Below are 16,674 nucleotides of genomic sequence, written 5' to 3'. Positions count from 1 at the left end.
GAACATAGGGGCTGTTTTAGACACTTCCTTGGGGATGTGCTCGCCGCCCAAAGTGAGAGCTCATCACATTATTCAGATGGTCACAAAATTTCAACAAGCCCAGAGTCTTCCGGCTTTCAAATTCTTAAGGTTCCTCGGCCTCATGGTATCCTGCATTTTTCTGGTGCCAGAGGCACGCTTCAGAATGAGATACCTTCACTGGGCTCTGACGACTCAATGGACTCAGTTCTCGGGCGGGATGTCGGATCTCCTTCTTGTTCCTTTCTCGGTCTAGCAGGACCTTCTGTGGTGGGCCAACGAGAACAATCTCATGAAAGGGGAGCCTTTTTGGCTGCCATGGCTGAATGTCACGGTAGTGACGAATGCTTCCCGGACAGGGTGGGGAGCTCATGCCGACGACGTAGCCATCCGCGGTAGTCGGTCTCCATTGGAGTCCAGACTTCACATCAATCTTTTGGAGCCGAGAGCCATCAGACTAGTGCTGAAGGAATTCCTGACATCTGTACAGGGGAAGAATGTCCTGATAATGACGGACAACACAGTGGCAATGCATTACCTCAACAAGAGAGGAGGTGTAGGGTCACTACCTCTGTGCAGGGAGGCAATGCAGCTCTGGTTCTGGGCAATCAGCAAGGGTATGTCCCTTTCGGCAATTCATCTGGCCGGCACAGAGAACGTGACAGTGGATGCTCAGAGCAGGCACAGCGCAGTCTCCCACGAGTGGGAGCTAGCTCAGAAAGTCCTTCAAGAGATCTTTGCCCTTTGGGGAACACCGCAGTAGGACCTGTTCATGACCGGTGCCAACCGGAAGTGCGAATCGTACTGCTCAAGAGAATTTCCTCTGAGAGGAGCTCTAGGAGAGGTGTTAGTTGTGTGGTGGCACTTCCCCCTTCTGTCCGCGTTTCCTCCGATCCCCGTCATCCCTCAAGTTCTCAGGAGGTTGCAACGGTTCGGGACCCGCATGATCCTCATTGCTCTGGATTGGGGCAGGAGAGCGTGGACCCGGACCTTCTAGACGTGTTCCATCTTCTCTCTCAAGATGAAGGTCAGGTTCTCCATCCTCCATCCGTAGGTCAAGACTCTCAACCTTCACGCATGGTTCCTTAGAGGTTGAGATATAGGGATTGGGACCTCTCGGATGACGTTATGGAGGTGTTGCTTTCAGCTAGGCGGCACGCGACAAAGTCCCTGTATGGTTGCCTTTGGCGGACGTTTTGCGACTGGTGCAGAGGAAAGAATATGGATCATTTTCAGTGTTCGATTCTGGAGGTTCTCTCCTTCTTGCTTTCTTTGGCCCACAGTGGTCTTCAGGTGGGCACCATTAAAGTTTATTTGGCAGCACTGTCTATCTTTAAGCGCTCTTCAGAGGAATGTTCTTATTTTAAAATTCCACTGATCACTCAGTTTTTAAAAGGTCTCACAAATGTGTTCCCGCCGGCACTGTTTCAGGTGCCGGTCTGGGACCTTAATTTGGTTCCAAAATTTCTGATGGGTGCTCCTTTTGAACCATTGCACTCTTGCCCTTTAAGGTTGTTGACACTTAAAACTGTTTTCTTAGTTGCAGTTACATCTGCTAGAAGAGTGAGCAAGTTGCAGGCACTATCTTCTAAGCACCCTTTACTTTGTTCCACAAGGACAGGGTTGTATTGAGAGTACGTCCGTCCTTTCTTCCTAAGGTTGTGTCTGAATTTCATTTAAGTCAGAAGGTGGTACTCCCCACTTTCTATCCTCATCCAAGTAAGGAAGAGGAAAGGCTCCATACGTTGGATCCTAGAAGAGCTTTGAGCTTTTATCTCTCCAGAATGGGCAAACTCAGAGTGGACGACCAGCTCTTTGTGGGGTATACTGGACACTGTTTAGGACAGGCTGTTTCTAAGCAGACCTTGTCTAGGTGGATTATCCTCACTGTTTCGGAATGCTACCGGTTGGCTGCTAAGGACCCTCCTGAGGGTTTATGGGCTCATTCCACCAGGGGCATTGCTACTTCGACAGACCACCAGAGGGGTGTGCCAGTGAAAAATATGTGACACTGCAATATGGTCTTCTATACACACGTTTGTTAAGCATTACTCCCTGGATACTTCCCATCCTCAGGATGTTGCCTTTGGTAAGGCAGTGCTCTACTCTGCCATTTAATTGGGTATGTCTAAATTCTTTCCCTCCTCCAATCATTACTGCTTTGGGAGTCTGTCATAGATGAGGAATACGTTGGAGGACACAATCCATACGAAGAACAAGTTACTTACCAAACTGGTAACGTTCTTTCGACTGGATGTTCCTCCAACGTATTCCTCATCGCCCTCCCAGCCTACCCCTCTAAAGAATTTCCCATACCTTTTACAGGATACGTCCCGCAAGGCTAAGTGCAGTCGATGCTGTGTTCTGGGCATGTGTGCCACACGTGAGGGGGAAAAAACATGAACTGAGGCTACGGGCGCCGTGCGTGCTACTTATAACATCCGATGACATCACCCTCGATGGAGGCCTTCGAGGGACATCGACCCGATGCCATAGACGCATGGGCACCCTCTGCCGAAAAAGTTTCCGAAGCAGCACAACTGTGGACATTACATGTCATAGATGAGGAATACGTTGGAGGAACATAGTTTGGTAAGTAACTTGTTCATCTGAGGGACCTCGACGCGTGAAGGACCATGGGTACAGTACACGTCACACTAGGGATAGTATTACTAAACACCCCCTGTCGACGTCCGTTTTTTCTGTTTTCGAAAACAAATCTTGTATAATCTGGGACTTCCTCTAGATGTCGGAGTATGCAGAGCATGTGAATCTAAGCAGATACAAGCACCAGAAATACGATTACAGTGAGTAATGTATCCCATCTCATATATGATTTGCCCCTGCACCTTTGCAATACTATCACATAAGCCAATAAAATGATTTAACCAAGAAGCCATTCCCGGTCCGAGGCCTATCGCACAAGCGACAGAAGTTTTATCATGAGGAGCAAATATGATTTCATTTATTCATCAAATGCCCATGCCAGCAAAGACCCTTAAAAGAAGAATACTCAATAGTGCTAACCTAGAACGGAAACTAGATACAGACATACATATATAAAGGATTGTATCAATCAATGGATACGCATGCAAGTCAGCAAGAATATGACTACATTTCTCAAAAATGTGTTCATAATTCATAGCAAGAAGGAAAAGCGCACACAAGAAAAACATACAGGAAACAAGCCACCATAATTGAAATTTTGAAGAACAAAGAAAAAAGCGCAGAGAGAAAGGAGCTAGGCAAAACTCTAAATCAAACCGATGAGGAGAGCGGACTAAAGGGGCGTATTTCTCAACTCAAATTTGAGCAAAATTCCATGAGAAAAAAAGACATTGCGAAGACAAGGAAGTTGGACTTGGATATCAATACAATCTTCACGTTCCTAGTAATGTGTATAGTTCCTTGTCCAGATTATGTCCTTGAGGTTTCTTTGTTTCAAAATCCAGTGTACACTTGGTCTCCAATTTTCACAATTGTAACTCGCGATTGCCCCCTCTGGATGATTTTTTGATACTATGGATACCAAAAAAGACAAAGCCCATATATATATATATATATGTATATATATCAACCATTGCTATGCTTCTAGTGAAAATCATCTGTCAGTGACAAACACTTCAGGCACAGCCAAAATGAACAAAACACTCGATCCCCAATGCTTAGTGCTAAAAGATATCTTTATTCTTTGTTAAATTCCAAATCATGTGAACACATATTAGTCAGCACAGACTTACAAACTGGTTTCAAAGTCCTAAAAACCGCTGATTCATTGCCACATGTTCCATCCCTGCTCAGGGACTTCCTCAGGCAAATCTTTACAGCCTAACCATTACAGGCTTTTTTTATTTTTACCATATTAAGGGAACCTCCTATGCGCGGTCATGTGACCTTTGTTACAAAGCCATCCTTCCTGACGAATTCCAGGTGGCCATCTTTGGCTAGTTTATTATGGCTCTTAAACAATGACTATAGGTGGAATACCTTTTAATTCTCAACCTTAATCGATGTTATCACATTTATCATCCCTTGATGGGATATTAATCTGATGTAACGTTCTGCGTCAAATATCCCAACTTAGATATTAAAACCATTGCAGTCAATCCTCCATGGCCGCGGCTTAAGAACTGTAAACCTCTCGAGCCAAATCATATGCGTCGAGAAGTAAAATTTATTTAAAATCGGAGAAAGATACCCACCGTACCATTTAATATTTTCTCTGATCTCTTTCTTAAATTCATAAATAGCTGGTGATATAATGATTGGTCCTGTCCAAGTGGGCTGCCAGTCTGTTACCAACTGTCCATAAATACATAAAGGGCTTTCGTGCTTCTAGGTGCTATAACTGCAACCAGACAATATTGCACTAAGAAAAACTGACTGATAATGACAAAATACATCCTGCCCAAGTGGGCTATAAGTCTATCGCCAATTCTCTGCAAAGTGCTGCTGTGCTTTGGAGTGCATGTTCTGAACTTGCCATAATAAAGTGCTAATGTGCTTCCAAACACCACTCATCTGCAGATGTGCAAAGTGCTTCTGTGCTTAAAAAGTGCCTATTATCTACTGGACTAAGTGACGCATAGGAAAGAAACGCGATTGGAATAAAAATCATCACGTAAGTGAACATCTAGTGATGTTCAAATATGTCTTGCCATGTCCTGCCTAGTAGGCTTCATAGTTAATAGAGCACAGGGGTGCTTCTAAGTACACACTCTACCTACATCATAGTGTGTCTCAATCTGATATAACTGTGTTGCACACTTCTGTACTTTCGGATCTGATATCACCCAGTATGACAGAATCTAGGGTTGTGTCGGATAACCGGTTAGACAATAGAACAAATAAAAAATAAAAATGGTTTTGTGAAATGTAACAATTGCAAAATGTGTACATATGCAGAAAGGAACAAAACGGTAAACTATGGCAAGAGCTAGCTGGTCGCCCTATGCGGAGCTTGTACATTGCAAAAACTATTATTTCTTTGCCCACGACCGTTGGTTGTTTAATCTTCGACCCCTTATCATCGATGACTACTTCTGCATTCTACGCCGGAGACAACTACAGATTTCGGCGTCTGGTGCTTCGGTCACCGCTGTCGACCGCATGGCCTCGGCCCTCCGGCCAGGCCTATACAGTAGGGAGAGTGGGGCCCCGGGGTTTTGATTCTTTGTAGAATTAATTTCCTTCTCCCCCCCCCATCTTTTCCCTTCTGGTCTTGCTGTCGCTTCTCACTCCGCTATGGAGAGGACGCCCTTTACGTTTTGCCCGTCCTGCAATGTCAAATACCCGTGGGCAACTACAAGAGGAAGAGATAGCAGTAGGACTGCAGTCACTAGAGGCTCTTCAGCCCCTAAACAATGACACACCCATTCAGGTTCCCTCCCATGTCTCTCCAGTAGGGGGTCTGATTTCTCTATTAACCCATGCATGGGAGGAATCACGTCAGACCAGTGGGTGCTGTGAACTATGTACAAGGGTTACTCCATCGAGTTCGTAGAAAAACCCCAACATCATCCTCCAAGACGCAGGACGATGTTGCAGGAGCATCAACGATTTCTACAAGCAGAGGTGGTCTCTACTACAGAAAGGCACAATAGAGCTTGTCCCACCTCACGCAGTAAGCAAGGGTATCTATTTAGTGTACTTCCTCTTAACTATGTGCCCTGTGTTGGACCAACATCCAGCCAACACATATGTCAAACCAAAAATGTTTCGAATGACAACTCTTCAAGAAGTAATCCCTCCTCAATCACAGAGATTACATGGCAACATTGGATATGAAAGTTGCATACTTTCATATTTCAATGTTGCCAGAGCACAGAAAATACTTGCTCTTCCAAATAGAAAACACACACTACCAGTTCAAAGTCCCCCCATTTGGCAGTTCCTCAACATTAAGGTGGTTCACCAAGGTACTGGCAGTAGTAGCAGCATACTTAAGATTATAATCCATCCCAGTGTACCCTTATCTAGACGACTGGCTCATAAAAGGAGACGCGCCATAAATGTGCCAAAAGTACACACAAGCCACAATCAACCTTTTGTTCTTATTGGGGTTTTCCATCAACGAGAAAAAAATCAAGTCTAGTCCCCAGCCAAGTAAAACCATTCCTGTGCGCATTGATTCGAACACACGAAGGCTTAGTTTTCCTCTCCAACGAAAGAGTACAAAACATCCCTCATTATGAGCCGGTCGTCAGATAGCCGTACGAAAGGCAATGCACCTTCTTGGGATGATGACTTCATGTATATACCTTGTGCCACACACACGTCTGTGCATGCGTCCAGTGCAAGAGTGGCTAGCGAAACAATTTCTCTCAAGCAAGCGGTCAGTGGGACGATCTAGTGGTCCTTTTGCAATCGCTAATATAAGCCCTGCAGTGGTGGACAGAAGAAAAGATGTTGAAGGGGAGACCCTTTTGCAACACAGCAGTGCACCCCACTCTTACAATAGATGCCCGACTCTCAGGGTGTGGAGCACATTATCTCTATCAAACCCCACACAGCATGTGGACATGGTCAATGTCAAAAAACCACATCAACCTGCTAGATTTGCTGGCAGTCTTCAAAGCACTTCAGGTTTTTCAACATCAACTAGCAGGAAAAATAGTTTTAGTCCTCACAGACAGCACTACTGCTGTGTTCTACATAAAAAACAGGTAGGGACTCACTCTCTAAGTCTGTCCAACTTAGTTCAGAAAATTTGGAATTGGTCTCTTTGCCACAACATATTCCTCCTGTCTCGACATGTTCCAGGAAAACACAACCCCCTGGCAGACGACTTAAGAAGAAGTTTACAGCTGCCCGCAGAGCACGAATGGCAAATACATGCAGATATTTTACACAACATCTTCAGACAGTGGGGTAGTCAGACATAGATCTCTTTGCCACACAAGAGAATACACAATGCCCAAACTACACATCCAGGTATCCCCAGACTGGGTTGAAAGGGAACACTCTATGGATTGGTCAGGGAGATTAGCATACACTTTTCACCCAAAACCACTTCTAAGCAAAATAATCCACAAGATGCACCAGTAACAAGTCAATCTTATCTTGAATGCATTAATGTGGGCACGGCAGCCATGGTTTTCAAACCTGCTCAACATTTCTCTTCACTCACCAATCAAGCTAGTGTGACCTTACAAAATGCTATCTCAACATCAGGGGACAACACTCCATCCATGTCCTCAAACACTGAACTTGACAGCTTGGCACCTGAAGACATAGAGTTTGGATATTTAAACTTTCCACAAAGATGTGAAGGATGCTTGAAGGAGGCACATAAACCCAACACAAGATACTGTAAGTTCAACAAATGTCGAACATGCAGCATCAACCCCATTGACTGCTCACCTTCACATATAGTACACTATGTGCTTTACATTTTAGATTCAGGGTTAGTCTTTAATTCCCTGAAGGTTCACCCAGCAACTCATTCAGCATACACCACCTCTCAATGTTAGGTGTCATAGTGGAAATGACCAGAGGTTAAAGCATTTAAGGAAGGGGTTGAGAGATTACATCCACCAATTTTAAGTCCAGGTCCCGGATGGGACTTAAACGTTGTACTTTCTAAACTCATGGGTCTCCCTTTTGAGCCAATGCATGAAGCCGGTTTTAAACATCTCACTTACAAGACTGCGATTCTTGTAGCCATTACATCATAAGAAGGATCAGTGAACTGCATGCCCTCTCAGTTCCAGATCCATACAAAAGTATTTCTAAGAACACACGTTTCTCTCCTAAATTTATCTCAAAGTTCCATGTCACCCATCCATAGATCTTTCTTCCAAAGCCCAACTAATTCAGCAGAAAAAAGCCTCCATACTTAAGATGTTAGGAGAGCTGTTATGTAAAACCTGAACAAAATAAAGCCACTGAGAAAAACAGATCAGTTCTTTGTTTCTGTAGCCACGCGAAGAGAGGGGGGGGATCAGGTCTCTAAATTAGCTATTTCCAGATAGATTGTCAAATGCATACAAAATATTGGACAGGATTACTCACAATACAACAATTTGTGGTTTCCCATAACCTCCTGGGGAAATATCAATCAGGTTTTCGTCTGTCCCATAATACGGAAACATCAAAGTTGTATGTCTAATCTAATATATTTGACATTCTCTACAAAGGCAAGCTCAGACTTTTGATATTTTTAGACCTGTCCGTTGCTTTTTTGCTTTTGAGGTTTTGGATCATAACATCCTACTAGCAAGACTGTCAACATCTCTTAATTTGAATCAACAATCGTTCCATTGGATCGATTCTTTTCTACGGAATAGGACAACTAAATTACTGCTGGGTCAAGCATCATCGGACATATATTCCATTACACAAGGAATCCCACGGGGAGTGTGTTTATCGCCCCTGTTGTTCAATTTGTATTTCAAGCCACTACAAGACTTGTTGATTGACAACAGTACTCTGTTTAACAATGGTGTCGATGGTACTCAGTTATTGCTTACCTCATCTGGGAATAAAGATGCTGACACCCTGTTCTTGAATTAAATCTTTGAAATGGTCAGTGTCTGGGTGCAAGACAATTGGCTCTGTCTTAATGAGCAAAAAACAGAGCTTCTTCTACTAGCTATACCGGCCATGTCAAGAAAGATTAGAAAGACATATTATTTACGAACACCTTATCCCGATCTTAAGGAAAGCTAAATCATTAGGTGTTACTGTCAACTTAAATGTGAGCATGATAAATCACATCTCATCTACAGTCAGTGCCTGCCATTACTATATTGGATTGCTCAGCAGATTATGCCATTCATCACCAGTTATAATGCTGCATTTATTGCCAAGGCAATTACAGGAAGCAAATTGAATTATGGCACTGCATTGCTATTGGGGACCCCAGGATATGGAATAGCCCGACTACAGGTAGTGCAAAACACTGCATCTAGAATAATATCCCACACGGGTCACCGTGAGCACATCTCACAAGTGCTAAAAAAACGGCGTTATCTCCCAATATAATAAATTCAAACCATTAACGATAACTCAAAAATGCCTATATGGCAATTCGCCGGAATATCTCAGAGCGTCTCAAGTGGTACAAACCAACCCGTGAACTGCGCTCAGGGTCTCAACATCTTATGATCTGCAAATGCACCAAGCTCACTCGTACGGCCGGGAAATCATTTCAAACCTTAGCACGTGCGATGTGGAACTTTTCCTACCTCCATGTGGTCTGAATCTTCGCTCCTATCCTTCAAGAAAAAATGTAAAACTTTCCTATTCTCTGAATTCTTTACATAAAGCAATTCCCTGATTGACTGAATTATATCCTCTGCTCTGAATCTGAATTTTGGTTTTGCTCTTTTACCTCTCCCTGGTCTGTTCTGGCGCTCTGGTATTGTGCTTTGTCGCCTATGGGCTTTAGTGCACAATAAATAAATGATTTCACACCCAGCGCACACTCGACTTTGGGCACAAGAGCTACTCTAGCATTCATAGCAAATGCACCTTTAGATGCCATTTGCAAGCCACTGTACCTTCTAACAATCTACCACCTTCTCCAGGTACTGGCTTCTAGTCTATGCAAAACATGTAATTCTAAGCAGATCCACAAGCCTCAGAGAGGCATACATTACTTACCGTAATCGTATTTCAGATGCTTGAATCTGCTTAGATTCACATGCGCCCACCCTTCCTCCCTTCTTGGAGTTGAAGGTACATAACTTGTTATACCTTCTTGCTTTCCTGTACTCACGCATACACCAAATGCTCCTTCATGCCAGAAGCAAAAGCATCTGAGGGTCATTGACTCATGAGGGGTCATGGGTACAGTACATGTCACACTAAAGATAGTATTACAAACACGCTCAGTCAACGTCTTCTTTCGAACTTCAAAAACAAGTCATGCAATACTCTGCACCAACCACTAGATGTCTGCCTATGCAAAGCATGTGAATCTAAGTAGATATAAGCATCAGAAATACGGTTGCGGTAATGTATGATATATTTTTTTTTTACATTAACTTAATATTTCCACAGATATATCATTGCTTAGTGCTTAGTGCTTATTTTAAAGGCCTAATGAATCATTGTATCTGTATGGTGGATTTTGGAAATCCATCTTAACAGCGACCCTCGTGGCGTAAACCAAGAAACTGGTCCTGCAAGGCCCCTCTTCTTGGTGGAGAGCTGCAACTTCAGGGAAATGCTTCCTGTTCCGTAAACCGAGGTTCTGCAGAGACCCAAGTCTCAACTCTGGCTTACCATATATGGAAAGCCTGGCCACTCTAGGGCAGCAAAAGGCCAAAAAACAAGATGGCCAATGGACAGGCAAAAATGTTGTGGCACAGCCATTTTACAATGTATGGTATTCTAGTCAGCAATAAGTAATAAAATGTAAAAGTGCACAAGACTATAAAAAAGAAAATGCTATAAAAGTATCCATTGCCATCAGCCCATCCTGGACACATCATGCAATTAATCACAAAGTTTCTAAAAACAAAGTTACAGGGACACATGTCCCTATCACACTTCACAGAAGGCGATGTGTGCAGGAATAATAAACAACTTTACTATTGTCCTGCACTGATGGCCATAGCGACTAAATAGTGTCCCCTAAAAAGATGAGTTTAGCAAGTTGAGTGGAACAAAAGGGCTTCACCTAACCTCCAAAGGTCAGGAAAGGTCCAAAGCAATAGCAAAAACGTAGTGTCCCATTGATGTCTATGGAGGGAAAGCAGCAAAAAGTAAATCATTCCTAGCATATTATCCACAAAATTCATACATTGTGACTGCAAACCATGCATGTTATGTAGCTTTTTAAATCTCCAGTCTCAGAATATGGGTGCTGAATGTAATGATGCACATATGCACAACAAGTTGGCATTACACATAAAATAAATTCTAGCACCTTCTTTGAAGTCATAATTGACAATTCCTGAAACTGAGAATTAATAAGCATTTTCTGTCTCCCAGCTGAAACGGGGGTACCCAAAGAATGCATGTTGGAGTGTTTCTTTTCTTACTTGAAAAGCCTATGTTAACACTATTCTGTATAAATTCCATGTGCAGATCCTAAGTATATCCATTCTGGTACCGGGCCAATGCACAATTTGAAAATATTTCTCAAAACATGTCACTGTGGGAGATCAAGTGGATATCTTTCCATTTGGGGATGTTGTTCCTTAAATCACCCTGCGGTAAAAGAGCACAATTTATTTTTACATGTTCCTAAATATTTTCTTGACTACATTTAGTTTTTTGATTTTTGTTTTTCGGGTCCCCTTTTAAGTTCAACCAACAATATTTTAGATACATTTTTATTAGCATTTCAGCACTTCAATTAAACTTGCTTATCATCCGGATGCATATAACAATCGCGTATTCCATCCTCCCGTTCCACACTGAGGTCCCTGTCCTATTGCATTTATAGAATGCACACTCCCTTTGGGATTTTGATTAAAATCGAGTATCCGTTATAACTGATGCCTTTTTTGTTTTTCATTGTTTGCAAAAAGGAAAATCAGCAAAATTTGTATTGGAGGGGCCAGGTGTTTACTATCGCTAGATCTACGGAACCATTTTGTGCATTCCAGCAGATAAGTCAGTTATTTTGGTGACAAACCTCTGATAGCCCTATAAATCAACATGGAAGCGAATCAGCCCGACGGGTACTCCTTCTAAACGCCAAACAAAGGCAGGTCACCTTAAACTTAGCTCACACAGAATGTAGCCCTGAATCCAGAATCCAAGTCATGGGTGCTGCATGATTTCCATCAGAACAACACTTCCAAGAAAGACCTTCTAGGAATTCTAGGGTCCCGCCCATCCTATATAGGAATTTGGGTACAACTTTGTCTTTATAGACATGGTTTTTATGGAAAGTTGACTTACTGACTAATTCGATGGTCCCGTTATTGTATTTCCATGAGTATTTTGAGTTAAACTCCAAGGGCAAAAAGCTGCATTCTTCCAACACTTCTAACATTGTGACTTCAATGGACTCAGGACACACTTAAAGCCTAGTAGGAAAAATCTAATTTGACTTGTTCCCTTATTTACCACTAGATGGTTAATGTTTCAGTACTTCACGCACCATACGATCTCTATAGGGTGATGGAATAGGGTCTAAATCACAGATTCATCGTACAATGCGTACAGCATGATGTTTGCCGATCACAAAATTGCAGGGGGTATGCATTTACATTAGCAAGAGTTGGAGGAAGCCTGTATCTTAAGTGGGCTTGGGGAAGCCGGGGGTTGGGGGGAGGTTATTGGAGGGTTGAGGATTAGAGATCATTATTCGGGCAGCCTGTGTTTTTAGTGTCAGAGCCAATCTGTAAAAATAGTTTGATACAGTTTAGTTTGTTGCCTACTTAGTTCGATTCCTAATAATCCTTTGGAAGTTGACTGCAACTGTGCGTTGTCTGAGGTATCCCTTGTTTTAAAATACTTTAAAACAAAAGTAGACAGTTTGGTTGTGCATTTTTAGTCGAAGTAACAAAATATATATCTCACCACAGCCCAGCCGTCCCATCATAGAAACCTACCACAGGGTGTCATTCTGGCAACCCTTACTTGGAGATAACAGACTTCGTGGTCCTAGGCAGACAATACCTGATATGCACCCCACATACTCTTACCATATTAGCAACATATGAATATGTGTAATTCTTTCAGCTTCCCTGCAGGAGATGACAAGGCACATATATATTTCCCCATACTGGTGATAGAGAGGCTACATATACCAGACATAGGCAAACTTACCAGATGCTTTAGGTGCAGTAAACCTTGCAAATTACCCTGCAGAAGTTATGGGCATATGGCCTTCAACACACTGACCTGTCTTGTCTGTTTCATTTCCGGACTTATTTTTCTCTCTTCTATTTGTCTCCTCTCCAGGTTCTTCCACATCCCCCCACAAGAAGTCACCCTCAAGCCTACTGGCACTCTCTTCCTCACCAGTGAAAGCACCAGAGACACAGCCCATTGATGTGGCAGCCCACCTGCAGCTCCTTGGAGAGTCCATGAGCCTAATCGGGCACCGGCTGCAGGAAACCGAGGTGGGTGAGGTACGATCTGAGAATGAAGCGATACTGTCTGAGAACTGTGGTTCCATGTTAGAGGAATCAGCACAGTTTAATGTGGGGTAGATTTGTTGCAAAATGAGACATCAGCCATGGGATGGCTGAGACAAATTGTGCTTACCTCTTTGTACAAAAGTGATTTGCAAGCTACTTGTACATACAATTAGCTAGCTTGCTCATTATCATAGAACATATGTTGGCACAGCACTTTGCTTAGGAGTTGGCTTCCCTCCTAAGCAGGGATTAGTTTGTCAATAATACTCAAACTATGGTCAGTCTTGGCCGTAATGGGAGTTTCGATGGACCGTCTATGAATCCTTTTCTATCTCCATAAGAATAATTGTGCTTTCGTTCGATAGCGAAGGCCGAGTTATTTCCCCAGTTCAAATAAGGAGGGTGGTGCAGCATGGTTGTGTCCTTGCCCCCCTCCTGTTTAATTTATTCACAAGCTCATTGCATCAGACTTTGTGTGATACATTTGCTGATGTTTCACAAATAAATTGACTTAAAATATCCATTCTGCCATATGCTATTAATAGTGTGCTCCTAGCCAGGAATGCAAATTCAATACAAAAACTCATCAATACATACACAACCTATATGAGTGATAGAGGCTGGTCTGTCAACTCTAGAAAGCCAGTAGTCCTGGTATTTGGTAAATAATCTACAGCAAGACATTAGATCTTTTGTTTTGGGCGGAGGGATTATGAAAAAGTTCAAGTTTATGATAACCTGGGTGTCCGCTTCTCTGATCAACTTAATAATTAACATCAGAGAAGCAGGCTATAAGAGTGGACCAGGCTATAGGGGGGACCTATTGAGATGATGCTGCGCATGTATGAAACCAAGGCAGTTGCCTTATGCAGGATTGTTTTCAGGGGGACATCAAACTACGGTCTGCCTTCAAAAGCTTAATAATTACTTCTCTAGGAAGCTTACTGGTGCTCCCAAACTCTGCTGTGATGCTTGCTGCGTATATGTTTTAGGTAGTTTTTCTGAAGTCCACTATTTAGGCATTATTAAGACTCTCTACTTGGCAATACAGAACGCCAGCATACAGAACGCTAGCTTCTAGTATAGGCCTGTACCACTTAAGGTAAGGGTAGCAATTGCAGAGCAACCTGGCTGATCTTTGGAGGGAGCAGAGGGCTGTAGGAAGGTACAAAGAACTTGTAGCATACATAGGGTCCAAAGAAACACATGTACACTCTAAGGTTATATACAAATATAGGTTATATATATATATTTCTGAGGCTTGTGGAATCTGCTTAGATCACATGCTGTGCATAGGCCGACATCTAGTGGAAGCTGCGGAGTATTACAGTTTGTTTTTCGAAACTCAAAAATGGGCGTCGACACAGGGCGTGCCAGTAATACTATCCCTAGTGTGATGTCCACTGTACCCAAGATCCCTCACGCGTCTAGGATCCTCAGATTGTTTTTTTCCGCCATACTGGTCGGAAGCATCTTGCGGAGTCCCCTGGCCTTAGCCATACTTTTGCTAAAATTTAAAATTATTAATCTATTGACATCCTTCCCCACCCCAACGTCAAACTTTGACACTCGACGCCGGCTGGAGAAGAAATCGACCGTCGGCTGCTGCACGACGGATTTGGGCCTCGGAAGGCTGCTGGCCTCGGCCCGGGCCTGGTAGGCCGCTGGACTCGGCCCTGCAAGTAGGGAGAGTGGGGGGTGGTACATACTCTACACTCTTGGTATATAGGTACACCTTATACATTTCCTACACTTAACAGCCCGCTGCCTCAAGGTGCGTATGGAGGGTACCCCTTTTCAATTCTGCCCCAAGTGCAACCGCAAATACCCTTGGGTCGACAGGCATGCCACGTGCAATCTCTGCTTGCCGAGGGACCACCCCGAAGCGAACTGCAGAGCGTGTAGTAGGTTTAAACCTAAGACACTTAAGGACCGTTCGACGAAGCTTTGGGCCCACCACGCCAGGCAGGCGGCCATGGCAGCGGAGGGCGCCTTCAGCGATGGCAGCGACGCCGTACTTTCGGACGGCGAGGGCATTACGGCGTCGAAAGACAGCCGAGCGCAGGTCCCAGACCTCGGAAGGTCGTCCGGCAGGGCGGCTATGGGGAAGACCCCCGGCGACGCAAGCGCTTCACATACTACACACACTAAACACACTAAGTCCAACCGAGACTCGCCGACGTCGAGTTCTCGGGAAAGAGGAACAGACACAACGGTCCGATTCGGTGTCCTCTGGTGCTCTCTATCAAGATCGCCGCATGACTCCAGGCAATCATCCACTCTTGCCAAGAGTGCCTCGCTCCCTAGGCTAACAGAAGTTCGATCGTCGGAAGACGAAGACGACTTCCACCCCCAGGCCGCGCTCCAGGAGGCGGAGCCCGCAATTAAAGCCAGCGAGGCCCCACGCTCGAAGGACAGGGACACCTCTCCCGATCCTCGACGCCAGGCGTCGAAAAACTCCAGAGCCACTAAGGGACAGGGAAAACATTTTTCTACGCACGGGGTGGGGGGAAAACAGCAGAAGAAACTACCTGTACATTCTTCCACACCTGTGAAACACTCCACCCCCCCTAAACAGACAGACAAGCCCAGGTCTGCTGGTAGGTCCACAACCAGCAAAGCTACTCAAGATAAATCCCATAGACTTGCTGAGAGAGTCATTCCCAGTTCCAAAAAATGGTCCAGTGAAGACATAGATAGGGTCATGTCAAGAATATCTTCTTTGGCTGATTTTTATGATAAAAATCCAGAACATTTCCTCTCGTATGATCCACAAGGGGCCACACCCTCAGGCTCTACTGATCCTATCCCCCCCGAGTAAGAAGGCCCGGTTTGAAACCCCGATGAGGTCTGAACCCTTCGAGGTACAACCTTACGCAACACCATACTCACGTTATCAAGAAGAGGCTTCCTTTTGTGGAGACCAAGAATTTGGTATGATAGAAGAACAAACCGGGACGGGCTACTATGGGGATGATGAGGAACAGGAAGAAGAAGAGGATAACCCGGAAACATACAGAGTAGATTCCCCGGTAGAGAACGAAGCCCCGGTTACCGACTCCCCGGTCGATAATCAGACCCTCCTAAATGAGGTTCTCGCTCGCGCAGCAGAACATTTCCACATTGACACCCACGGTGTACAGGAGGAAAGGGACTTCGCAGAAGAGTTAGTGGGAGAAAGGAGGCCGGTTGCCCAGACCATCCCTATCCTTAAATCCATTCAGCGGAGAATAGATCCGTCCCTGGTGAGCCCAAACCTCACCAGAGCAGTCAATCCCAGGGTTGAAAAACTTTTCAGGGTAGCTCAGTCTGACCCTCTCTATATAAGAGGGCATCTGAAGCCAGACTCCCTAGTTGTTACCAACACTCGTAAGAGGGCTCGAACACCTTTGTCTTCGTCAGAAGCTGCTCCCGACAAGGAGAGCAAAAAACTATACGGTTTCGGCAGGAAGGTAGCCTCAACGTCCGCCTATCAAGCAAGGATTGCTAACTCTACCACCCTGTTGGCCAGCTACAACTGCCATCAGTGGGAGGAAGTCGCGGCTCTCATAGCCTCTGCTCCTGAACCGTTAAAGGGCCAATTAGCTCAGATTTCCGCAGAGGGTAGAGC

The 16,674-nt window shown here is 44.3% G+C and overlaps 1 protein-coding gene across 5 annotated transcripts in view; it reads left to right on the top strand.

The window, feature by feature from the left end:
• HMGXB4 (HMG-box containing 4) overlaps positions 1 to 16,674 on the top strand; it is a 740,304-nt gene that overhangs the window by 563,673 nt on the left and 159,957 nt on the right. For 3 of the 5 annotated variants that reach the window (XM_069653065.1, XM_069653064.1, XM_069653067.1), the window contains one exon: positions 12,886 to 13,055. In XM_069653065.1, the coding sequence (XP_069509166.1) occupies positions 12,886 to 13,055 (170 nt within the window). Of the gene's footprint in view, positions 1 to 12,885; positions 13,056 to 16,674 lie in introns of those variants that run through there. The other 2 variants (XM_069653066.1, XM_069653068.1) reach the window with 2 other exon arrangements.

This window comes from Ambystoma mexicanum, chromosome 3q (genome assembly GCF_040938575.1).
Source record: "Ambystoma mexicanum isolate Mex_15411 chromosome 3q, UKY_AmexF1_1, whole genome shotgun sequence".
NCBI classification, from domain to species: Eukaryota; Metazoa; Chordata; class Amphibia; order Caudata; family Ambystomatidae; genus Ambystoma; species Ambystoma mexicanum.
Note: the sequence above shows the minus strand (reverse complement) of the source record. Positions and strands in the feature narration are given on the sequence as shown.